Source organism: Drosophila virilis, chromosome 2 (assembly GCF_030788295.1).
Source record: "Drosophila virilis strain 15010-1051.87 chromosome 2, Dvir_AGI_RSII-ME, whole genome shotgun sequence".
Lineage (NCBI taxonomy): Eukaryota > Metazoa > Arthropoda > Insecta > Diptera > Drosophilidae > Drosophila > Drosophila virilis.
In genome coordinates this window covers 7,295,911-7,319,950 of record NC_091544.1, presented here as the reverse complement: position 1 = coordinate 7,319,950, position 24,040 = coordinate 7,295,911, and the positions used below count along the sequence as shown (strand labels likewise).

At 42.6% G+C, this 24,040-nt stretch overlaps 10 protein-coding genes across 12 annotated transcripts; 6 read left to right on the top strand and 4 right to left on the bottom strand.

Annotated features, from left to right (window-relative positions):
* Positions 1 to 714: 714 nt before the first annotated feature.
* Positions 715 to 1,576, bottom strand: COX7A (Cytochrome c oxidase subunit 7A). The gene is made up of 3 exons (XM_002054507.4): positions 1,425 to 1,576; positions 915 to 1,283; positions 715 to 847 (listed from the first exon to the last, which is right to left on the bottom strand). The coding sequence occupies exons 1-2, from the start codon at positions 1,440 to 1,442 to the stop codon at positions 1,029 to 1,031; spliced, it is 273 nt and encodes a 90-aa protein (XP_002054543.1). The 5' UTR covers positions 1,443 to 1,576; the 3' UTR covers positions 715 to 847; positions 915 to 1,028.
* Positions 1,577 to 1,609: 33 nt separating this feature from the next.
* Positions 1,610 to 2,431, top strand: Arl2 (ADP ribosylation factor-like 2). The gene is made up of 3 exons (XM_002054508.4): positions 1,610 to 1,785; positions 1,847 to 2,201; positions 2,266 to 2,431. Exons 1-3 carry the CDS (start codon positions 1,721 to 1,723, stop codon positions 2,398 to 2,400), a joined length of 555 nt encoding a protein of 184 aa, XP_002054544.1. The 5' UTR covers positions 1,610 to 1,720; the 3' UTR covers positions 2,401 to 2,431.
* On the bottom strand, positions 2,208 to 4,114 carry PNKP (Polynucleotide kinase 3'-phosphatase). Its single transcript, XM_002054509.4, has one exon. It carries the CDS (start codon positions 4,000 to 4,002, stop codon positions 2,416 to 2,418), a length of 1,587 nt encoding a protein of 528 aa, XP_002054545.1. The 5' UTR covers positions 4,003 to 4,114; the 3' UTR covers positions 2,208 to 2,415.
* Positions 4,115 to 4,450: 336 nt separating this feature from the next.
* Positions 4,451 to 5,195, top strand: COX7AL (Cytochrome c oxidase subunit 7A-like). The gene is made up of 2 exons (XM_002054510.4): positions 4,451 to 4,606; positions 4,660 to 5,195. Exons 1-2 carry the CDS (start codon positions 4,577 to 4,579, stop codon positions 4,942 to 4,944), a joined length of 315 nt encoding a protein of 104 aa, XP_002054546.2. The 5' UTR covers positions 4,451 to 4,576; the 3' UTR covers positions 4,945 to 5,195.
* Alg12 (Alg12 alpha-1,6-mannosyltransferase) lies at positions 5,191 to 7,603 on the bottom strand. 2 transcript variants are annotated; one of them, XM_032438942.2, is made up of 5 exons: positions 7,345 to 7,603; positions 7,105 to 7,278; positions 6,888 to 7,041; positions 6,455 to 6,826; positions 5,191 to 6,394 (listed from the first exon to the last, which is right to left on the bottom strand). In XM_032438942.2, the coding sequence occupies exons 1-5, from the start codon at positions 7,601 to 7,603 to the stop codon at positions 5,281 to 5,283; spliced, it is 2,073 nt and encodes a 690-aa protein (XP_032294833.1). In that variant the 3' UTR covers positions 5,191 to 5,280. The 2 variants fall into 2 exon arrangements, with proteins under 2 accessions (XP_032294833.1, XP_015026917.1); XM_015171431.3 differs by having other exon boundaries at positions 7,349 to 7,487.
* Positions 7,604 to 8,123: 520 nt separating this feature from the next.
* Positions 8,124 to 9,504, top strand: Rpt3R (Regulatory particle triple-A ATPase 3-related). Its single transcript, XM_002054512.4, has 2 exons — positions 8,124 to 8,700; positions 8,757 to 9,504. The coding sequence occupies exons 1-2, from the start codon at positions 8,172 to 8,174 to the stop codon at positions 9,428 to 9,430; spliced, it is 1,203 nt and encodes a 400-aa protein (XP_002054548.2). The 5' UTR covers positions 8,124 to 8,171; the 3' UTR covers positions 9,431 to 9,504.
* Positions 9,505 to 9,605: 101 nt separating this feature from the next.
* Positions 9,606 to 13,277, top strand: Tti1 (Telo2 interacting protein 1). Its single transcript, XM_002054513.4, has 6 exons — positions 9,606 to 9,890; positions 9,950 to 10,448; positions 10,510 to 11,619; positions 11,677 to 11,923; positions 11,984 to 12,126; positions 12,188 to 13,277. Exons 1-6 carry the CDS (start codon positions 9,697 to 9,699, stop codon positions 13,253 to 13,255), a joined length of 3,261 nt encoding a protein of 1,086 aa, XP_002054549.3. The 5' UTR covers positions 9,606 to 9,696; the 3' UTR covers positions 13,256 to 13,277.
* Positions 13,278 to 13,375: 98 nt separating this feature from the next.
* On the bottom strand, positions 13,376 to 19,277 carry PpD3 (protein phosphatase D3). Of its 2 annotated transcripts, XM_002054514.4 has the most exons (9): positions 19,136 to 19,277; positions 16,028 to 16,253; positions 15,524 to 15,765; positions 15,311 to 15,461; positions 15,105 to 15,226; positions 14,759 to 15,029; positions 14,248 to 14,698; positions 14,107 to 14,188; positions 13,376 to 14,038 (listed from the first exon to the last, which is right to left on the bottom strand). In XM_002054514.4, the coding sequence occupies exons 2-9, from the start codon at positions 16,194 to 16,196 to the stop codon at positions 13,979 to 13,981; spliced, it is 1,548 nt and encodes a 515-aa protein (XP_002054550.1). In that variant the 5' UTR covers positions 16,197 to 16,253; positions 19,136 to 19,277; the 3' UTR covers positions 13,376 to 13,978. The 2 variants fall into 2 exon arrangements, with proteins under 2 accessions (XP_002054550.1, XP_070063825.1); XM_070207724.1 differs by lacking the exon at positions 19,136 to 19,277 and having other exon boundaries at positions 16,028 to 16,272.
* Positions 16,589 to 18,032, top strand: LOC6629917 (uncharacterized). The gene is made up of 2 exons (XM_002054515.4): positions 16,589 to 17,065; positions 17,133 to 18,032. The coding sequence occupies exons 1-2, from the start codon at positions 16,826 to 16,828 to the stop codon at positions 17,742 to 17,744; spliced, it is 852 nt and encodes a 283-aa protein (XP_002054551.1). The 5' UTR covers positions 16,589 to 16,825; the 3' UTR covers positions 17,745 to 18,032.
* On the top strand, positions 18,200 to 23,754 carry LOC6629918 (transmembrane protease serine 9). The gene is made up of 9 exons (XM_032438906.2): positions 18,200 to 18,725; positions 19,163 to 19,927; positions 20,680 to 20,782; positions 20,852 to 21,024; positions 21,100 to 21,204; positions 21,296 to 21,682; positions 22,478 to 22,674; positions 22,737 to 22,926; positions 22,979 to 23,754. The coding sequence occupies exons 1-9, from the start codon at positions 18,599 to 18,601 to the stop codon at positions 23,707 to 23,709; spliced, it is 2,778 nt and encodes a 925-aa protein (XP_032294797.2). The 5' UTR covers positions 18,200 to 18,598; the 3' UTR covers positions 23,710 to 23,754.
* The last annotated feature ends 286 nt before the right edge of the window (positions 23,755 to 24,040 follow it).

The following is a 24,040-nucleotide window of genomic DNA, read 5'->3' as shown; positions in this document are numbered from 1 at the left end:
GTTTTAATGCGCTTCGCGTGCACATCTCAAAATTTAAATGTACCGTAACGGCAAATGAAATAGCAAAATAGTTGTTCTTCGACTTATTTCTCCCCCATGTACACAAGCGCACACAAGTGTGTGTAAATATGTGTAAATTTGCACAGAAAACTCTTAAAATTGCTATATTTGTGTTTCCCTTTTCTTTTTTTTTTATATTTTAAATGCTTTAGTTTTATTTAAGTGTTTATGGAGAAATAACTAATGAAAACGCCTTAAATTGCACATTTCGCTGCACTTCTGTGCGTTCTTTTGTTTTTGTTGCTCCTTTTTTCAGTTATTAATAAACACACAACATGCATGTTGCTGCTGGTTGTGCGTGCGTGTGTGTGTGTGTGTGTGCGGCAATGTGTGTTAAAGCGCAGCATGATTCGCTCGATTTAAAATACATTTCCATGCCAAAGGCAACGCGCCGAGTTGCCGCCCTTTGATTTATAAATCGGACTCCTCGCCACATCCAACCCGACACATTGACACAGCGTCGGCGATTTTCGTTTTGTCGCCTTGTGTTTGTTTATTCAACGTCAATACAATTTCATGTTAGTAAGTGTGTGTTTTGCGACAAAACAGAAATATATACAGACATGTCAAAGATTCGGCAAATGAACCCAACCGAACTTAAGCTGCATTTTGTTAAGTTGCTGAAATAAACTGGATGAAAAAGTTCTTGTAATCTTATTACTTTACAGACAAGTTCTTATATTTCCAAGCTTGAAATGCTTTTGCGAATGTTTAGACACACTTTTAACTTAATTAACACAAGCAGCAATCTATTTGGTTGTAAACAAGGTGTTGTGGGCTCTCGGCTCTGAAAGATATTACATTTAGATAAGGCCAACCAAATATATATATCTATATATATGTGCTTTACTTACGCTATCAAAACACAGAAATATAAGGTAACATTGCTGCAACAAATGTGCCGGGGATGGTTTTGCGGATTTGCTGGTAATGGCTTAGCTTAAAGGTTAGACTATACTGCTTGCGCCTTACTCCTGTTTCTGGGGCACACTGAGCTCCCAGAAAAGCTTGCCCATGCCACCAATGCCGACCAGGGCAAGCGCCATGGTGATGCGGTACAGCACACTATCGAAGGCGGAGCCCTTCAGGAAAACGGGCTTGCCGTCCTTCTTTTGGAAGTGCTCCTGCACCTTACGGATTTCAAAGTAACCCTTTTCAATCTGATCCTTGCTGGTCGCAGTTGCACGACGGGCGCTGGTGGTAGCAAAGCTGCGCACAACGGCCTATGATAACAAAATTTGCGGTTAGTTTGGGTGCTCCAGCAAATCTTACGTAATTAAGTCATAATATATACATTCTTCCAGGAGAATGCCATGGATAAATTTAATGCTTCATAATAAGAATGTTTCTCATTTTATACTCACTCTGGATAGGTTCATCATTTTGCTTAAAATATTTTTATTTTTAGCAATCGAAATGCAAATGGTCTGAATTGCTGAAGCGAGAAATTTACGGGCCTCAGATTATGACAGCTGTTTGACGTCTATGGAGAACATAGTTGCCACATCGTTTCAAAAATGCCATTCTCATTGATTTGACATTCACCATTGTTCGTGGGCGCCACTCACAACAAACAAATAGTTATAACTGTATTGCCGCAACTGTTCAGTATACATTTAATTTATTAGTTTTGAAAGTCAACAAACAGCTGAAAGACGCCATGGGCTTCTTAACAGTATTGAAAAAGATGCGTCAAAAGGAAAAGGAGATGCGTATTCTACTGCTGTAAGTGTATACAATCTTTCAACTTTGAAATACTGTGATTCATGGTATTTAACATATGCAGTGGGCTGGACAACGCAGGCAAAACAACAATCCTCAAGCGTTTTAATGGAGAGCCCATTGACGAAATCTCGCCCACCTTGGGCTTTAATATTAAGACACTGGAACACAATGGCTACACACTAAACATGTGGGATGTGGGCGGACAGCGCTCGTTGCGTTCCTATTGGCGCAACTATTTTGAGTGCACTGATGGTCTTGTCTGGGTCGTGGACAGTGCAGATCGTATGCGCATGGAATCCTGTAAGCAAGAGATGCAAATACTGCTACAGGAGGAGCGCTTAGCTGGCGCCACGTTACTTGTGCTGTGTAACAAACAGGATTTGCCTGGCGCTCTAAACTCAAACGAAATCAAAGAGGTCTCGTACTTCGACATATATTTATTTTAACGATATCAATTTTTTTTAACACTATGGTTTACAGATACTATGTTTGGATGATATCACCACACATCACTGGTTGGTAGTTGGAGTTAGCGCAGTAACTGGAGAGAAGCTGTTAAGTTCCATGGATTGGCTTATAGATGATATTGCAAAACGAATATTTACGTTAGATTAGAATACATGGCAACGGCTATTTCTCAAGCAAATACATTTTGTATAATTTTTCATCGTTATCGTTGGAAAACTGCGGCTTAAAATTAACTTTGTGAATTGTGGTAAAGCCTTCGTCCAGAGTAGGAACCTGGTACTTTTTCTTCATCATGTTGAACACCATGTCATTTATTGAAGAGTGTCCAGTGTCCAACAGTTCCCGATAGGCAATATTATGCTTCGCCTGCGCCGCCGTCACATTCATCACAAAACAACGACAAGGCACGTTCTTTGCCACGGCCAGCTCTACAAATTTTTTACGCGATGCCACGTCCAAATTGGTGTTATCCACTACACAAGATTTGCCAGCGCTTAGCGCACGCTGACAGGCATTAAGACACGCCGGTGTGCTACCCAAAGTGTCTGCGTTTGCGATTTTGTAGCCTTTGCCGCCGAGCACCTCGGCACAAAAATGACTCTTGCCCGAGCCGGGTAGGCCAACCATAATTATCATCTCGCATTTGTCTGCGCTTAACTGTAGATCATCTGGCTCAAACTGTGGTATTTGGTTATCCACGCTGCTGGGCTCGAAGTCCGGCTTGTTCCACTGCTCAACGCGCTTGTTCAGAAAATGAACCTCGGGCGTGTAGAAAGATACGCCAATGTTGGTGGCAAATAGACGATCAGCCAATGAATGATCCTTGCGTTGCTTGGTGACACCTTTGCCCGTCTCTGGTCGGCCAGCTGCATCGCCAACAAAGAAACAACGATCCAAGTTTATAGCCACATTGTCATTCATTTCATTTTTGAGATGTTCCCACATGCCTGGCAATGGCTTCCGATAGTAACCATTGCCTATAGCTATGAAGACCTGCACGGGTACACCCAACTTTGTTACTATGTTTTTGACTTTTACTTTAAAATCTTGGAGTTTGATTTTACCGCGCGCTATGCCGCCCTGATTGGTAAAGAAACATATTTTAAAGCCATCCTTGTGCAAACGCTGTAGCTTCTCGGGCACCTCGGGATAGATAATTTGCCAGTCGTCTGTGTTCTTCGGAAATACATTCCCGGATTTGGTCTTAATAATGGTGCCATCCATATCATAGCCAGCAATCTTCGCGGAAGCAGTCAAACCGGCGCTGCTGTAAATTACCAATTTACCACTCGCAACCGCGTCCCACTTCTCTTCCTCGGTGGCAGCACCCACGGGAACTGTTTCTTGCTCCTCTTTGCTGCCTTCTTGGCACTGGCTCTGATTCTCTGGTGCAGGATTGAAGACTACCTCGTATGGATGCCGCCCGTAGACAATTTCTAATAGGTCGCCGTGCTGTAGTTCGCATTCCGTGTCCTGCATAGCCATGACGCCATTAATGCCACAAGGATTCAGCCCGAGCACCTTTAACTGAATCCGTCCCAGTTTTAAATCAACTTGAAGTTGAACTTGTTTCTTGGAACAGCGCGTATCACGTATGCCGGTTTCCTTGCTGCGTCCAACAACATTTTTGCCGCTTGCCAAGTGTATAGCACAATGTTCGGCCTCCATGGGTTTCAGTGTACAGATTCGCGAGGCAACCCCCGCACTCGCTTTGCCCACGGAGCGATTTAAATATTTAGCCAGGGACATTGCTGCTGTTCTGACTATATTTATGGATTTATGAAATATAATCAGTTAAGCAGCAAATTCGCAAACGCTTCGCCAATTGTTGTTAATATCGTACGGATGTTCAGTATATAATCGATATTATTTATATACATTTACGATACTTGACAATCGATATCAGATACCAGATTTATCGATATTCTGGCGGAATCATTTGAAAATCTGTTTTATATATATTTTCGAAACAAAGCACAAGCCGTAAAAACTAAGAAGTTAGAAAACGATAAAGTTAATTGCCTTTTTTTGCCGTGAAAATTCTTGCAGGTAATTTAAGATCCATTTTTCTTTCTTTTCTTCGAATTAATCTGCAAAAACTTATTTCAGACATGTTACACAAATACGTTAAATACTTAAATTTTTGAACTATAAATAAATAGTAGGCTTTTATATATTTTTTTTCTCTACATATAAACGTAGATCAGTTTCCACATTTAAAACTTAGTTAGTAGGCTAGGTTTGCTGTCGGGCTCATTCCTGAAAATTTCAACTTTGATTCACACCAAATAAAATTATCTGCTATTACAAATTTTATTCCAAAATGCAGAGGAATTTTATTACAAAATTTCGCGTAAGTATTTGTAGTTACCTTAATTTAATCACAATCTCATTAAATATGAACAGCCTCTCTTGCGTGAAGTCAATGGGTGTAACTCTCTTGCACCCATGCTTATATTGAATCGTTCAATTCAACCATCGCCGATTGAGATGAACAAATGTGGTGGTGGTCCTGGAAAGATAACACCCAAGATGGCCAAGCTACAGAAGCAGTTTCAGGAAAACGACGGAAAACCCGTATTCCTCAAGGGTGGAGGCATGGATAATGTTCTGTACAGACTCACCCTTCTGCTCTGTCTCGTGGGTACTCTTGGCGATATATATCTATGGTTCGGCTATATATTGGCCTGAGCTACTAGATTATGTTCAATTATGGCTGCCTAAAATCAGATGGACTTAAGCAGCCATTCAATTCTTATATAATTGCATATAATAATTATATACTTAGTACACGTTGATGAAGCTCAACATGAGGTAATGTTACTGTTTAGTAAATTTCAGAAACAAATTTAATCATTTTGATGTCACAAACGTTCCGCAATTTACATTGTTAAGACTGCAGCATTTCATTCAGTGCGAATAAAATTTACATTTGCATTGAATTTAACATTGGTAATATCTTTATTATAAATTATCATTTAAGCTTTACTAATAATAAGGCCAGACTCAAAAGGGTAAATACATTTGTCAATTTGCTTTAATGCTTCCATCGTCAATCTTGTCAATAACCTGCTTCAAACAGTCCTTTGTCGATGTCTTTTCCAAGTCGCAGATGCGCGTCAGATCCATGGTGGCGATCTGTTCAATCATCTCTTTGATCTTCTCTTGCTTAATGATTGACTTTACCGATTGACGCATTCCAGTGCGCGCCCCAGTCGTTTTATGCTGTTCCGCAGAATCGTTTTCGATAGGTCTTCCCTTGGACCTGTAGTGCTGTTCAATTATTTTTCGTATTTTGAGTTTAGTAGCAGCACGTGATTTACGTGTTGTATGGTCTAAGGCAAGATTACGCAACTCCTGAAAATTGATTTCTTTAGTTGCTTCAATTCCATCTGCATTCTGTTCCAATGATGTTTCTTCCACAGTAGCTACTATTCCATCGTCATCGTCATCGTCTTCTAAACCTGCCATTTGTTTGGGGATCTCAATCGGCTCGGGTTCTTTTATAATAACTTTAGTTTCGTCTTCCACTAAAGACATATCCTGATATTGCTTAGAAACGCCTGCTTCAATTTTGTCTTTCTTGCGTTTGTTTTTTGGACTTTCTTTTGAGTCCTTATCCTTTGCTGGCTTCTTTTGATGTCGAGAAGCCTTCTCCACATTTAATCGCTTCTTCAGAATGCCTATGCACGGCTTCGTCTTGATGCGCACTGGCAAGATGGAGTTGTATTGTATGCCGATGCTATTGAAGCAATCTATAAACTCCAATATTTCGAAATCCTCCTGCAGCGTTGCCCACAGCTCCGCGTTGTTCTTATTTTTCGCTTCCACCAACAAGTGACTGTAGTTCGCAATTTCGGCTTGAGTATAGTTCATCGTTTCATCCTTACTGTAGATCCAATCACTTTTTATTTCCATAAAGCGCGATACGCCGCTCTGCGCAGCTAAGTTTGCAATGTGCACCGAAACATTTGGATTGGCCACCTCCAGACGATGTAATCGAGAAAGCGCTGCTCCACCTGGATAGTTAGTGCCCGAAACAACTAGCAGGAATATGGTCATAACCATGTTGAATAGCAAATGTGCGACAGCAAGGATCGCCAGGAAGCTGTGCCAAGCCGATTTGGCCCTGTTCATCCACCTTTCAAATGAAAGAGACATTTCAATATAGGCAAAATAAAAATAAAATATGTCAACTTACAAGCGTTCGCAACCGCACGCTGCTGCAATATTTAAAACGGGAAATACATATATTATGAAGCGAAGCTCCTTGTGTGGCAGTATTGAATACAACAACACAAACGCCACTGCACATAGAGCCAAGGGCCTTAGCCGCCTCTCAAAGTAAATGCCAATGGGCACAAAGGCCAACGAAGCGCCCATAGCACGAGGTAGAGCAGAGTAAAAGTACCACAAAAATGGTGATGTGCCCCAGTTGGAGCTCTTGTTAAGTATCGTATTGTACCATAGCACTTCACCCTCGGGCCACAGCAGGCGACGCCAAAAGAACGAATCCACCAACACTGTGCTTGCCAAAATACACAGACCAGCTGGCAAAGCGATCTTCAGCAAACTGTGGGGAAAGGTCAATTATTAAACAGCGACAACAGGCAATTTATATATATTAGCCATACCCATCAATGGACAGCTTTTGCTGTAATAAGTCCAAAGCAAGCAGCAAGCCCAAAAAAATTGCCAACTCGGAGCGGAATACAATTATAGAAATGCCTGAACAGATGATAAAGGGCTTCGTTTGGCCACGCATCCAATAAGCAATTGCATAGAGCACTAAAATCAAACGAAATTTAAATAATAAATATGTATTTAACAATAAATAATAGAACTACAAACCAAATGGCAGTGCAAAAACGTTCGGCAGAGGACGCGTCATGTAGAAAATATAGTGAAATTGTGATATGGTAATTGCCGTAAACCACAGACGAACTTCGACGCCATAAATCTTTGTTACAGCTCGACGCAAGTTGTTCCAAGCAAATGAAATAGATGCAGCCAAGACAAGGCGCACTGTGAACGATATATTAGCATTAGAATCGGGCAGTCAGAGTTCATTTACAAGTGTTTTTTTTTTACCTACATATTGTGCCCAGAATTTATTGATGTTCAGCGACTCGAAGAGCAGCACAAACGGCGCCGACAATATCGATATGATGAGCGGTCCTATGAATGTGCGTGGCACAACGCCTGGATATTCATGATGATCATATTGTGTGAAATTATTGCGCAAATATAATATATCATGCATGGCCTGCAAGTTGAAGCTCTCCTCGACCTTTGTGAACGGCGTATAGACGAGGTGGGCCGCGGCCGTCAGGAACACCAACTTGTCCATTGTGCACAGTTACAGGCGAGGCAAAAGAGTTCAAAATATGTTTTGCCGCTAAGCTGGATATCAAATTGGCATATTACATAATTGCCATAATTGCTTTGGCACCAAATTCAACGTATTTTGGTAAATGCACGTATATTTCACTGCTGACGTATATTTTACCATCAAATAATCCGGCCGGCGTCAACAATGTTTGTAATTTTTGTCAGAGGCTATTTAGTTTTCAGCATTGCCGAGTGTGTCCAATTACCCAGGTATACAATGTATATTTGTTTTTGCTGTGGAGAGCAGAATTTACATTTCCAAAATAAAGTCGAAATTTGATTTAAAAATAGAACCGTTCCACGTTGAACCCAACAACAAGAACATAACAACAAGAACAAAAGCAACAACAGGTCTCACTAACAGCTGCTCGTGACTCACGCACGCACGCACTCACGCACTCATGCGATTGCAATCGACGTGAATGGCAAACATTGACAACACTTTACAGCACTTTTGTTTACACAATTTGAAATTTCAAGTCATTCTCATCGGCCGTCCTTCTGTCAATCACGGAAAATAAAAAATAATGTTAGTGTCCAAAGACGACAATATGGAAAACGTAGAGCCAAAAATCTTGGATGAGAGTGACTGCTATGTAGTGTATAAGAAATTACAGCTGCAGCTGGAATTGCTGCAAGTTCAGGAAGACTACATTAAGGAGGAGCAGCGTAATCTGAAAAAGGAGTACCTACATGCTCAGGAAGAGGTTAAGCGGGCCAAGGCTGTGCCCCTGGTTATTGGCCAGTTTTTGGAGGCAGTTGATGAAAACACCGGAATTGTCGCCTCAACCACTGGCTCAAATTACTATGTGCGCGTGCTGTCCACAATTGATAGAGAGCAGCTCAAGCCGTCGGCTTCTGTGGCATTGCATAAACAGAGCAACTGTTTGGTAGACTTGGTGCCACCGGAGGCGGATAGCACCATATCCATGCTGTCACCGGAAGAGAAACCTGACGTCAGCTATGCGGACATCGGCGGACTTGATATGCAAAAGCAAGAAATACGCGAGGCTGTCGAGCTGCCGTTGACCCACGCTCATTTGTACAAGCAAATTGGTAAGCTGTGCTAAAGCTGTTCCTAACGGATTACGTAAACATCTATGTGTGCGCAGGCATTGACCCACCACGCGGCGTACTACTCTATGGCCCTCCTGGTTGCGGCAAGACTATGCTGGCCAAAGCGGTTGCTAATCAGACGACAGCCGCTTTCATTCGCGTCGTCGGCTCGGAGTTCGTGCAGAAGTACTTGGGCGAGGGACCACGTATGGTGCGTGATCTGTTCCGGCTGGCCAAACAGAATGCGCCATCGGTGATATTCATTGATGAAATCGATGCTATTGCCACGAAACGCTTTGACGCTCAGACAGGCGCCGATCGTGAGGTTCAGCGCATTTTGCTGGAGCTTTTGAATCAAATGGATGGCTTCGATGAAACAACCAACATTAAGGTTATTATGGCAACTAATCGCGCGGATACCTTAGATCCGGCTCTACTGCGTCCTGGACGCTTGGATCGTAAGATCGAGTTCCCGTTGCCAGATCGCCGTCAAAAGCGTTTGGTTTTTACCACCATAACTGCCAAAATGAATCTCGCCGAAGATGTGGATCTGGAGGAGCTTATTGCTCGCCCGGACAGAATTTCGAATGCTGACATTAACGCGATTTGCCAGGAAGCTGGAATGCATGCAGTTCGTGAAAATCGTTATATCGCACACGCTAAGGACTTTGAAAAAGGCTACAAGACCAGCGTGCGCAAGGATGAGGCTCAGCACGAATTTTATAATTGAATCCTTAATATAAAAATTATGAAAAAAAAAAAACTAAGAATTGTTTCCATTAAATGCATCTTAATGCAATACTACTTAATTTTGTATATTTAATGGCGCGAAATGTCGTTTTTAATTTAACGGCTTTTCCGCATACGTAAACATGTGACTGGCACTCAGCAGGAAAACCAGCTGTTGATCGACTCTACGCTTGCCGCTCTCTCTCTGCTTAGCATATTTTCAGTTTGTTTTTGGTTAAAGTAGATGTTTATTTAAATATATGAATTATGGCCAAAATGTCCTCGGTGGAGACGTATGTGACGCGTATTAGGCCTGCCATAGAAAATTTCATACAGCAGCCTAATAAAGCCAACTTGTCGGAAGTAGAGAAAGAAGTTATGGGATTTGACTTTGGACAAATACGCATATTTCAAATACAAATTGTAGTCCCGCTTGTAATTAAGCTTGGCGAACTTACAGGGTAAGTAGCTGAAATAAGACAAATGTAAATTTTCCCAACTACATATGTGTCCTGTGCAGGGAAAGTCAGGAGCTGCGCACAAGCTTGTTGGATTGCCTGCGACACATTCTATCCAAGCTCTACTTGACGGAGGAAAAAGCCTTACGCTCCATTCTAGTGGTTGTCCTGCAGCAGATCCGTGATCGCAGTGGCTCTGCAATGCAACCCGATCTCTCCGAGGAAATCAAGTTGGCGGCAGTACTCTGCATAACGATGGCCCTGCAACGTTCCACAAGCGATGTGCTCGAAACATTTTATGGAAAAGAGGCTGTCGTGGTCTTAGGCCAAATATTACTCACGCTCATTGAATTTATCTCAAAGGAAAGGTATCGCAAACTGGTCAATTCATCGCTGGAAGGCTTAATGGTACTCTTCTATGTGCACGATGATGCCGATGCTGGCGACGTGGTTTTGCGCAACCAGATAGCCAACACCATATTCATATTCCTGCCAAAAATCGTTACTGTGCTCTTCAAAACAGCGATGGCGGATGATAAGGTTGGCGAATCAACTAAATCCGTAAGTGCCCTGGAAGTCACAATTTTAACTGTCTAATTGAAGATTTAACACAATATTTTAGTTGGGCATTAAGGCCCTGGGCCGCATCACCTGCATTATGTTCGAGGAAACCACTGAGGAGTTTATCAAAGCACGCTACGACGTGAATGCATTCCAATCACTCCTTAGCACACCCAACGGGGAAAGTAATGAGCTGCTGAATGACGTTAACATATTTGGTAGCAAGCGTTTAAGTCTTGAGCAGAACGAGGAGCGCCTCAAGAAGCTCCAAACTGGTCTACGCTCTGCCCAGTGGATAGCAGCAACATCAAAACATATGCGCATCATCTTTGTCGAAACGAGTATATTGCGCGCCCACAGTTCTGTTGCAGTGCGTCGAATGTACGCGGAAATGTGTTGCTTACTCCTCAAGAATTGCGCGCACAATTTGAAGCATAATTTTATACATTTGCTGGAGAATGTTTTAGCTTTGTCGGAGGATGAGGAGAAGGATATAGCGAAAATGTGCCGTGAGAACCTAGCGCAGCTGCAGCAGCAGCCGAGCTGTGCGAGCATCTTTGACGAGAATGCAGAAATTCTTCTGGACGCGCATCTGAACAAATGGCCACGCATTCTACAGCGCTGTGATGACAGCGAACAGTTATCGGAGCTGCTGTTTTTCAAGGGATTCTTGCGGAATATTAGCGCTGACAAGTTACAGCTGCTACTGTTGTTACCAAAGAATTTGGAATTGTTTGTCATGTGTCTGCTGACGGCGCTTGATCAACGTACATCGCGCGAATTGCTAAATGAGGAATACTCGCTACGGCATATCCAAGAGGGCAGTGCTAAGGAGCTGGCGGCTCAATGTTCCAAATTGTCTTGGCGCCAGTTCAAGTATCTCAACTCCAAACGTTGCTTAGATGTTCTTTATGACATTGCTGCATTATTGGGCGCTGAGCCGTCTTTAAATCGCCTAATCTTTGACTTTTGCCAGGATTTGATTGAACGACGCAGCTCAGCCATGAATGAGTCGATTTTGTTAATGACGCTAATGATAACACCGCAACAAAGAGTAGCGCGCGAAAGCCGTTTATCGCTGGCACAACTTTTTGTCGATCAGCTACTTGCCGAAGAGCACTGGCATTTGGCACTTCAGCCGGATGCAGCCTGGCGACTGAAGGTCGACAAGGTAAGCATTTTATGCAAACGCTACTTTATAAATTATTTAAGTTATAAAACTTCGCAGCCTTCATCCTGGTTTAAAGATCACACGCCTGGTCTCTACTCTTCCGCGATAGAGGTCCGCACGCAGGATTGTGATTCGGATGATGAGACCGAGCCAGTCAATAGTCGCGTGAGCATTGCGGATGCACAGTTCAATGTGCTGCATACCTGCCTGGTTTTGGATGCTTTGGGGCATTGTGCCAAATTTATTGGCGATACGTTTGATCGTTATATATTTCGCAGCTTGCACAAAGTGCTCCTGAAGTTGGGTGAGTTATATTATATCAATGCGTTAATATGTAATCTTACATGCCAACCCTTTACTACAGCTAGCAGTAACACTATGGTCCATGAAGCAGCTACATTTTCATTCGTTTCAATGCAGCTGGCCTTGAAGTATGCAGCACCCTCACATTTCATAGAATGCTCCACTGACTACCTAACCTTTCATATGAATGCGCTGCTAAGGAAGGTATTCTCAATATGTCCGGTCACAGAAGCCACAATTACAATTTGGAAATCTTCCATTGCAGTCACCCGAGAGCAGTGAAGCCGTAGATATACTCACAGTTGTATTGCAGTACAGCTCGCGTGGGAATGTGCCCCATTTGGAAAGTATTTTCCAAACAATATGCGATGAATGCGCCAAGTCACATCAGACGGACAATATACATTCATATTTGCGCGTCTTCAATGCGTTCCTGAGGCATGCGGTCAGCTGGCAAAGTGCTACAGCGGCAGAGATCGCCGACATTCAAATGCATGTGGATGAGGAGCAGAATATTCTAAGCACTTGGTTAAATGTGCTCAATAAGCAGCCAACTGACACTCCTGTTGATTTAAATAGTGCGCCTAATGAAGAACCAGATATAAATATGCACGGAGTTGAAATTGAGGACCCGTCAGCGGAACCGCCTTCAAAACCCATTCTGCCGCAACACATTGAAATTGTCAAGGAGATTATAAGTCAGTCTATCAAGTTCCTTTCACAGTCTGAGCAAGCCCAGCAAATTCTTGCACTGGAATGCCTTATTTCTGGTGTGCCACTGCTCGCCGACTATGAGGACGAGCTGCTGCCTCTAGTCCATCTGTTATGGCAACCGCTGGTCGAAAAATTTCGTCAGAAAGACTCGATAGTGCTAAGTCGCTGCTTCAGCCTATTGCACATTCTCGTTCTGCATGCTAAGGATTTTATCCTAAAGCGCAGTCTCAGCGATGTTATACCTCAGCTTAAGCAGTTTTTGAAGACGGCCAGTTGCCACAGTAGCACGGAAACTTTACGAGCGCCCACCCAGGAATATAAACTGCAGTTACAGTTGCTGCGGCATCTGGCATCATTTATACGCAGCCTGCAGCTTGAGGGCAAACATCTACATGATCTGCTTAGCATTGTTGTGTTGTATTTGTCTCAGGCGCAACCTAAAGAAATGCAAGCGCTGGCTGTGGAATTCTATGAGAACCTAGCTACCTACAACGGACCATTTGTGTATGTGACGCTCCTACAACGTGCTCATCTTAAGGACTACAAAGCTAGTATCGACCGAATATTCCACGGCTTAGGCTTTCGCCTAGAAGCGCCAGTCGAACCTAATCTTGACTAATAAACATTTATATTTGCAATTGCTTTACATTGTTTTACATTTCAGACTTTTACTATTTCTATTGTATTTGTCAAAGCGCACATGGTTCGCTTTGTTTGATCAATGCATGAGCTAAAACTGTTTATCGATTGGATAGTTTTTGTTTTTTATTAAAATGACTTGTGTAAGTTTATATAAACAAGGATTGAACAAAAAATTTAATTTATACAGAATTGTAGCCTTCGGGAGTAAAATTTAAGGTAGGGGCTTGCAGTGGAGTATGGGGGTCTCACATTATTGCCAATTTCTAAATGCTATGCATAAACATAATAAATTTGCTCACTGTTTACGTTTTTAAGTTTTTTTTTTTCTTTTTTAAATCGCACAAACACTGTACAGTGAATACTCAGATGCTTAGCACCAATAAAACTTAGCATCTGACTTCTAAAGCCATTTTTATATAATCATTCTTGTATGCAAGGTTTTTGTATCAAATATAGCTGAATTTGTTGTGAATTGATTGCTATTCTGCTGCCCTTAACCCTATATACCACAACTATGTTCTTTACTCTGACTCATATCGTAGAGTAACTAGCAAGCTGTGTGCATTAAGGTCCTATGAGCATTTTTGAATCTGTGTTTTTGTTCGTTCTAATGCGGTTGTGGGTTCTTAAGCGTGGGCAGGGGTGCTGGAGTTTGTGGTGTTCTTAGCTATTGTTATGCATAGGAAGCATGCTGCTATGACTACGCCAGCCAGTTCATTAGACTATTGGCATATGCCATAGGCTTGACATCAGGATGTGGCTGTGAATATAATGGAAGATATTATAATTAGTGCACACATTAGATGGGTTTGTATCAATAATACTTACCACAGCCTCAAAGGATCTGTAATTTGGTTTTAAATTGTTACCAGTAATTGTTATAAATGCGCCCATGTTGCCCATAGTATCACTGTAAATAAATGTTTACAATACGTTTGGTTTTGATAGTTTAAGACTTGTGGTACTTACCAATAGTTTGGCGCTGAGAAGACAGTTATGCATTGACCATTGTGGGCCACCTCATAGCCCATATCTTTGACCTCGTGACTGCGAATGATATAGTCCAACTTGTTCAGGTTACAGAATGCTTCAGTTACGTCCGGACCAAACTGTATGCCCACGCCGCGCTTAGATGGGCCACGTCCCATCCATTGCTGCGGATCGGACCAGAGCAACTCGCACATGAGTCCCTCCTCTGGTGGCTGGCAGTTGCGTTCAATGCGTCTTATATTATCCAATGTAACATTGTCTGATGAAAAGAGGCCCCCATGCATAACCAGAATCTTCTGATTTATGCAATGGCATAATGGCAGCCAGTTGAATACTTGCGTAAATATATTCGCCATTGTGTTGTTATACTTGGCAGTCACCTCGCCCGTGAATCCGTACATTTGATTCATGTTAATGCTTTCGTGATTGCCTATAAGCAATATTAAATTAGTTTAGATTTCAATGATTGGTGTTACAAATTGTAACTTACCGCGAGACAAGAAGAAATGATTGGGATACAGCAACTTAAAGCCAAAGAGCGTAAATATACATTCTACAGAGAATGAACCTCTATCCACGAAATCTCCATTAAATAGATACGGATTCTTTTCTGAGGGTAGCCCGTTTATATCAAAAATATTCATCAAATCATAAAACTGGCCATGGATATCTCCACAAATTGTGAACTTCTCGTCATCTGGAACATTAATATCCACTAGGGATGGTTGTTCACGCATGTACTCATCAATGTTACGGAGTATCTGCAATCATACATATGTTTAATATTTTGTCACACGAAATTCAAGTTCAATTGCGATTGAAAGACCATTCACTACCTTATATGCGAACTTGCGATGCAGTCTCTTTTGTGCCTTATAGTGTTCCATAAGGTCTTTCATAAATTGTAAAGTAACCTTGTCATCCTCCAGTTGAGGTCCCTTATAATCATCCTCAATGGCTGAATTAAAAAAAAAAAAATACATAGAATATACGCTCGGAAAAGCAGGTTTTCCAATGCGCGGATGATCAATCGATTACTTACTAATGTTCTCCATATCGCTATACATCTCCGAGAGAGTCTTCTCAGGCTTATCTACAGCGATAGCACGCTCAAATGCGCGCATTTTAACAATTTTACTGCACTCGGTGAATTTTAATTTAGCGTCCTTATCATTGGGCCTGCATTTGGCCACCTAAAAAGATAGCTTATCAAATATCATGCGTAACAGGTTCTCTATATAATAACTGCACTCACATATTCAAAATCAGAAAGGGCCTGTTTGAACTTGCCCAGGGACATGTGCGCCGCCGCACGTCGATAGTAACCTTTCAAGTAGCTGGGATCCGTTTTAACCGCTGACACGCCATCCTGCAGAGCCAGGCCAAAGCTTTCCTGACGTAAATGCGCCAGCGCCCGATTGGCATAGTAGATTGCACTGTTGGGGTATAGTTCTATGGCTTTGGAATACATGTCAATGGCTTTCGAGAATTCCTTGGCTGCAATGTGACGAAATGAGTCATAGTTACATTAACATTCAGATTTAAGCTTTTTAGCTGCCCTTTAAACAGCACATAAGAATTACACAAATTTGCACATAGAGCCAATGCCTGTAAATTGTTTTTAAGGTTAGGTCGAAGACAGCTTACAGACAACACGGGACGCTCTTGAGTTGCATACAATTTCTTAGTGTCTTTCATGTGCTTTACCGACTATGTAATCATATCTAGTTTCTCGTGTATGTGATGAATGACAACTTACTTTTGAGCAAATCATTTCCTTTATTTTTGTACTGCTCGGCCGCGGCAAAATCTTGTTGACCTGCTTCCGCCGTTGAATCATGATTGATGGCATTAATCTCTGCATTGGGCACTTGTTCCTGCTGGTTATCCGAAAATTTTTGTTGGATTTCCAGTTCTGACGACGACATATTTTGTTTTAATTGATGATTTTTTCTGCCTAGTTGTTCTCTAATATTATTTACTGTCTGCAAATTTTTAAGAGTTGAGAAACGCCAAAATGATTAGTGCTGTGCAACAAGCGGGTAGGCGCAACTTATCGATAAACAGAAATTTTAAAACTCAGATGACTTTTCTCAGTTTTACGATATAATAACTATATATAAATGTAGCATAAATGTGTATTTAAGGGACATGTCGCAGTTATAATTTTAAGTTGCAAATGTATAAAAATAATGCCAAGGCACTTTGTCGATTATATTTGTTCATATGCTAATTTGTTCTCTAGAACAGATGCAGGTGCTGCACAACGCTGCATATCAGATTATCGATATGCCCCAAAGGCCGCAACAGCTGTTATGAGCTGGGCTTTGTAATCAAGCGGTGAGAAAAGTTAGAAACGGGTTGTTGTTAGTATAGAAACTATCAGGCGAATAGCAGCACTGGGACACACAACCAGAGCCTAGGATCAGTTAACTGCAGCCAGAATTTCAGTAAACATCAGTCGCGCTTACAAACTCAATTGCAAATAGACCATTTAAAAGTTATTGTGCGGGCGTGTTTCAGTGTGAGAAAGTGAGCAACACAAATACAAGCAATTATGTCTATGAGCAATTTATCAGTAGACGGCGAGTTCCGTTATATTATTCAATGGTTTAACGAATGGAGTGAGCTCCAACGCGATGATTTTGTCTATGAGATGGTGGAGTATCTCTCAAGAGACACGTCTGTTGACGCAGGCGAAGATGGACGTGGTGGTAGTACCTATGTAAATGGCGTCGTCAATTCCCTGGCCACGTCGAGTGTCCAGGAAAAGCCCATGAGTCTTTTTCAATGCCGTGTAACTATTAAAAAAAAATCGTAGTAATTAAATTGACTTTACTAACATGAAATTATTTTTGTAACAGATTAAACTTTTTCGTCAATGGACTCCCAAATGGCCGATTGAATTCAAATCTAAACTGCAAGAGAAAATCAACGAAATGGACCCCAAAGTGGGAGAGAAAATCATCAATGAACTGAAGACACCACATTCTATGCACAATGGTGACGTATCTGTTCTTTTGAATGTAAATGGAGCTAGCGGCAACGGGTACACTGAATTGGAGCAAGCGGCGGTAGACTCTGAAACATTGCCAAGTACAATGGAAACATTGGCAGCGCCAGTCGCAGCGGCAGCAGCTGCAGTTGTTAACGATGTTATTGACCAGACTTTGGAGACAGTTAATGATAACCATTTAGCAGCTGTATTGCGTCAAGAAACGCCAGTTGATGATGATGATGATGACCAGCTCGCTGGCAATGATTGCAATGCTGATACAAATGGCATTTATGCGTCGACGGCTGCAGTGACAACGATTGCGGTGAATACGTCCCCAACAGAGCAGTCGCCGTCGCAGTCGCAGCAGTTACAGCAGTCGCAACCGAGCATCGAACCTGTAGAACAGGTCGAGAATAACGTTTCAGCCAGTGTCATTGTCTCTGTGGCTGCTGCGCCCGAGGTAGTCCCGGTGGCATAGATACACGGCTGCTTGTGGCGCTTGTTAGGAGAGCAAGCGGTCGAAATAAAAGAAGGCTTATTGGAGCAGTTGGGCACCACATACGCATAGCATTGTACGCCATCAGAATCAATACATTCCATATACACACATTTCTAGAAAGTTAGAATATATATGCATAATTTAAGCTAAAGTTCATTTCATTTCATGTGCATTTGTATTTGCGTTAAGCAGACTTACTAAATATGTTAGTAATATTTTAAGTACAACATATGATCAAAATATATTTACAAACATATTTGAGTGCAACTATAAGGATTTGATCAAAATTTGAATTCGCCCTGAATAGGCTATCGCAGTATTAAAAAACATGTTTTCTTTTGTGTACGTGTGTGTGTGTGTGCGCGTGTGTGTGTGTGTGTAGCAACACATTGTGTTGCCGGCACTTTGACTTACGCACGAGGTGGCAGTGCCACTCGGATGTCGGGCCAGTTATGATCGCTCGTTGGCTTTGCCTTGCTCAGATCGGCCTACAATAAGTCGTGTCTGTGTGTGTGTGTGCATGTGTGTGTTTCTTTGCATACATGTGTAGTGGTCGCTATTTCATAAGCTCAGCTTTTGGGGCATATAATTTGTTTTTGTGCTCCCTCTTTGTTTTGATTCGTTGTTGATAATAAAAAAAAATTAAAAAGGCAAAAACAACAAAGCTGCGCTCCGCCGTCGAAATGGAAATGGAAATAAGATATACTCAGATATTGAACCAATTTATTTCAATTTTATTTCGCACCTCGACGACAAAAGTTGTGTTCGCGTCGGGCATTCAATGATCAGTTAAGAATTGTGCACAAGTTAAAGAAACGCGCGCGTGTGTGTGTATGTGTGTGTGTGTGTGCGTGCGCGCGGGATCAATTGAAGCAGCAGAAATTGAACGAAAGCTCAAAATGCATTTGTTGTTTTTGAAGTTCATATGCATTACAGTTATTAGCACATTGTGCTTTCAATGTGAGTACAAAACCAACGACTTAAACAACAAACTTGAGTGGCGCACAGTTGGAATCAATTAGCTCATATTACATGTACATACAAATTTAAAGCCAAAGAACAGACGTCATCTTTGGGGCCAATCGGCACTGGGTCAAGGTCAATGTCTAGAAATTCCCCAAGCAAATATGCTAACATCATGCTGCGAGCCGCAAAGCAAAGGCGAAGGGCAATAAACTACTACAATATAATTACGAAAACGATGGCAAAAGTGACTCAGTAATTGCTGAACCGGACTTTTGTTTGGGCTTAAACTCTTGACGGTTTTGGGCACTTCTGGTTTGCAGATATTGACCTTGGCTATTTGCTTGTTTTTTGGTTTAAAAAATAATTTTTTTTTTTTTTTTCAAATTATTTACACGTGCGCTCACCTGTTACCACATCCCGTTTTTTTGCAGACGTTTGTCCCGCCAGTCTCTGTCATTGTATACGCATTAAGGACTGCGTGCCCTTTGTCCGGCTTTTGCTCAATCACAGTCCAGAGGAGCGCGCCTCTGTGTTCGCCATGGTGCATTCAGCCGGCTGTGGCTATCATGGTCTCGATCCGCTCGCTTGCTGTCCGCAGCATCAGGCGGCATCTTCGCATACAGGTGTGCGCAGTTCGCGCTTTGCGCCCAATGATCGCTGGGTCTGGGACACGTCGAGCGGCTCGAAGCGCAGTCCCAGATTCAACTACAGCTTGAATCGATTTGTGGCGCACGAGACCGAAATGCGTTTGCATGACTATTGGGATTTTGAGGCGCAACGCAACTGTCCACAGCCAATTGAAGATGATTATGATGATCATCATCCGTTTGGATTTGGCAGCGGTCATCACTTTCAATACCACATTGATCACGAGATTGAGCCAGTGGAGAAAGCGCCGCGTCCAAAGCCTGCAGATAGACCGATTGTGTTTCCTGGCGATTTGCGTTTTCAGGAATCGTTCGAGATCAGAGGAGATGGCGAGCTAATGGCCGATGCCAGCCAAGAGCAGATAATACGTGACACAGCACCCACCACAACGATGATGCCCATGAGCACGCCCACGGCCACATTAATGCCGGCTGCGCGCATGAATTCACCCAATTGTGGGATAAGTGTGAGCACACGTCTCTTGGGTGGTGACGAGGTTGCCCCAGGACAATATCCATGGTTCGCCCGTATCGCCTACCGCAATCGCAGTGAGTAGCACAATTTTAAACGCAACAATTTTTAATGACATCCAATTGAAATTGAAATTTGTGTATAAACTCGTACGTGTGTGTATTATTTTCGGAGATGGTCCTCGTCCTTGGATTAGAATACATTTAGGCACAAAAACAAAACGATCATTAAAACATTGATTGCACTTATCCCAGCTCGTTTGCCACACCAGTCATCTTCATGGTGATTAAACAACCGGTGCCAAAAACAGCAACTGCCTTCAGAAGTGAAACCGCGCCCTCGCTAAGTTCAAATCCTTGAGGCTCCTCTGCAAACTGCCCGCCCTTCTGGCTGCCATAGGAGTACTCGCTACCTGGCCCATACGGGTTGTAGTTATATTGGTTATCATATGGATAGTTATTGTTTTGATTATATGGATAATTGTTTTGATTGTTATATGGATAGTTATTTTGATTGTTATTATATGGATATTGATTATTGTATGGATATTGATTATTATAAGGATAGTTATTGTTATATTGATTATTGTTATTATAGGGTGGGTTGTTGTATTGATTGTAATTTTGATAGCTTCCAGAATCGCCATAGGTTTGGTCTTGGCTCACATTTTCATTTTGAACATATGGAACCTTGCCCGGAGGACAATAAGCGCAATTACTACTTAGGTCGGACGCACTTTTACATGGGCATCCTTTACTCATTTTGCTAGCTCTGCAATAATATTAAAAATAACTTGATTAATACAATTTCGCCATTTCACTGTACACAGCCAACAATCGCATCAGCTATCGCTGCTCCGGCTCTCTTATTTCCAACAATTATGTCCTTACCGCCGCTCATTGTGTTGTCAACTTGGTGAGCGATCTAGAGATGTAAGTGAAACTAATTGTACAATATGCCACACCCCCCCCCCCCCCTTCCCCCTAAAAACCCTTTTACAGATTTCAGGTGCGCATCGGCGATGACGTATCCGGCGCGCAGGATTGCAGCCCAAATGCTGCCAATTGCAGTCGCCCAAATATATTTGATATTGTCAACGTGCTGGTGCATCCGAACTACGATCAACCAAAGTATGCGAATGATATTGCCCTGCTGAGTCTAAACAATAGCCTGAGTAAGCTGATCTAACACGACCCCCTCCTCACGCCCCAGCCAGCAGTCGGTACATTCTGGCGTTTTTTTTTTTCAGGTAATTTCACACCAATATGCTTACCTCTGAACAGCACAGCAGCGCTCGCAGATAGATTGATCGGGCAATTGGGCGTGGTGGCTGGTTGGAGCACAAAAATGGAGAGTATGTTGTTAAAATATTAAATAAACGGAATTGAATGAACACAGTTTAGCTGACGACATATATACTGATTAATGCGCCTACTCCGTTACAGATACAACTTCAAGCAGCCCTGCCAGCAGCACAGCCTCCGTGAGATTCATCAGATTGCCCATAGTCAATACGACGAGCTGCGCAATTACCTATGCCACGCTCAGCGAGAACTTTCAGCAACCGATTGTCATCACGCCCAGACATCTGTGCGCCCAGGGCCAGCCCATGAACGATGTGTGTCGCGGCGACAGCGGCGGACCCTTCATGGACGATGGCACCTCCGGCATACTCAACGCCGATGGACGATATACGCTGCTCGGCATTGTCGCCTTTGGACCAACTCTATGCGGCGTTACCACCGTACCGGGCGTCTATACGGCTGTCAGCTCGTACATGAACTGGATTTTCGATAGCATCAATGGTGAATCTCCAAAGCCAGTGCGGAATACATGAACGGGAGAGTTGCGTGGGGCACGACTTTATCCAAAGCTTTTCGACGCCAAAGCCAAATATCTACATATGTAGAACTAACACCGTTGTGTATTATTCCTATACAAAAAAGAATACTAAAAATATAAATAAATTAAAATACCTGCAGATCTAAGCAGATTGTTGTTATCACTTAATATGCAAAGCAGACAAGAAGAAGAAAAAAAAAAAAACAACAAAAAGCTCAAGCCAAAGCTCGCGCAAAGTTCTCTGTTAAGCTGTGCTCATTTGCCTGCCGCGTCTCAGTCGTGCGCCAAGCCTTGCTCTGAACTCTCCAACTGTAATGAACGGCTGATTGGAGTTTTACCGTTGTAGTCATCATATTTACTTAATTGTGTACTTATAAAAGATATTTAAAAGAGAAAACAATAAGCATCAATTGCACAATAACTGACGACGCTTTAACCAAAAGTGAAGATGCTTAAATTAATTACAGCCTGTGCGATTTTGGGTTTTGGTGTAAATTTGGCAAATGCGCGTAAGTAAAACAAAATAAATAGACAAGCCAAAGGAAAGTTTATGGAATCGTCGTTATAGAAGCGCGAAGAATATTGAATTATGCACATAAATAGGCGTGTTTGTTTGTATATACATATGTGTATATGGAGGCCTTCGCATCTCTCGCAAGATTAGCTATTCAAAAACCAGTTTCTATAACCGATAGTTAATAAAAGTTATTAATTCATATACCCAATACATTGCTTACGATATGATTATACAATTCTTTGATTATTTTCTTTGGATTTCAATGCAGAATTTTATTTTCCCAATGAGGCTAACCAGGTGCCCAACTATGGACGCTGCATTACGCCCAACCGGGAGCGCGCCCTCTGCATCCATCTGGAGGATTGCAAGTATTTATATGGAGTACTGACGACGACGCCCCTGCGGGACGCGGACAAACTATATCTGAGCCGCAGCCAGTGTGGCTATTTTAATCACAAGGTTCTGGTATGTTATCAAATTGTTGATCAATTAATGTTGTGCTAATTGAGTAAGTGCACAACTCACAGATTTGCTGTCCGGATCGTTATCGGGACAGCACGCCGGCAACGACAGCAAGACCGCCCGCAAATAAGACGAACACAAACTTGTTACCCTTGCCGGGCCAGTGCGGCAATATATTATCGAATCGCATTTATGGCGGCGTTAAGACAAAGATCGACGAATTCCCCTGGATGGCGCTGATCGAGTACACCAAAGGTATTTGATCCACACATATGAAACCTCCAGTAAAATGTTTTCGCTTTTAAAGGCAGCGGCAACAAAGGTCACCATTGCGGTGGCTCGCTGATCAGCACACGGTACGTGGTGACAGCTTCGCATTGTGTCAATGGCAGATCCCTGCCTGCCGACTGGCGTCTAACCGGCGTGCGTCTGGGTGAGTGGGACACTGCCACCGATCCGGATTGTGAAGTGGACGTGCGCGGCATGAAGGACTGCGCGCCACCACATATGGATGTGCCGGTGGAACGGGCTATACCACATCCTTCGTACGATCCAGGCTCCAAGAATCAAGTGAACGACATAGCCCTGCTGCGCATGGCACGCCAAATCGAGTACACTGACTTTGTGCGACCCATTTGCTTGCCGTTGGACACGAATCTGCGTTCGGCTACATTCGATGGCATTTCAATGGATGTGGCCGGCTGGGGTAAAACGGAAGAGTTATCGGCCAGCAATTTAAAGCTGAAGGCCGCTGTGGATGGCTTCACCTTGGAAGAATGCCAGTCCGTCTATAGTCGCCAGAGCATTGTGCTCGAGAATACGCAAATGTGTGCCGGTGGCATGGAGGGTGTTGATTCGTGTCGCGGCGACTCTGGCGGCCCGCTTATTGGCCTGGACACAAACAAAGTGAACACTTACTATTTTCTGGCAGGCGTTGTTTCATTTGGACCCACGCCTTGCGGCTTAAACGGCTGGCCAGGCGTATACAGTCGAGTTGGGGCTTATGTGGACTGGATACAGTCTACGTTGGAGCAATGAAAATAACTTTAAATTTAGTTATTATTAAAGACAAGCGGAAGTCAAGGCTAAGGCCATGCCGAAAAATAATTATCTTTGAATTAGCAGCGAGGATTCTAATCAGAACCAAATCGCAAGAACTAAAATTTTGAAAGTGTGTAAGACTTGTTCCTTTTGTGGAGAAATTTATTTAACAGTTCAGCCTAAGGTTATGCTTTACAATATCGATTATTGCGAGACTGCTCTAAAGACCATAAAGATATATGCCATATATCATGTAAGGTATGGTATACTTAGGTCTGCTTAGAATCCAATCATTAACTTAGGTGTCTTCTATTACATTTAATACAAG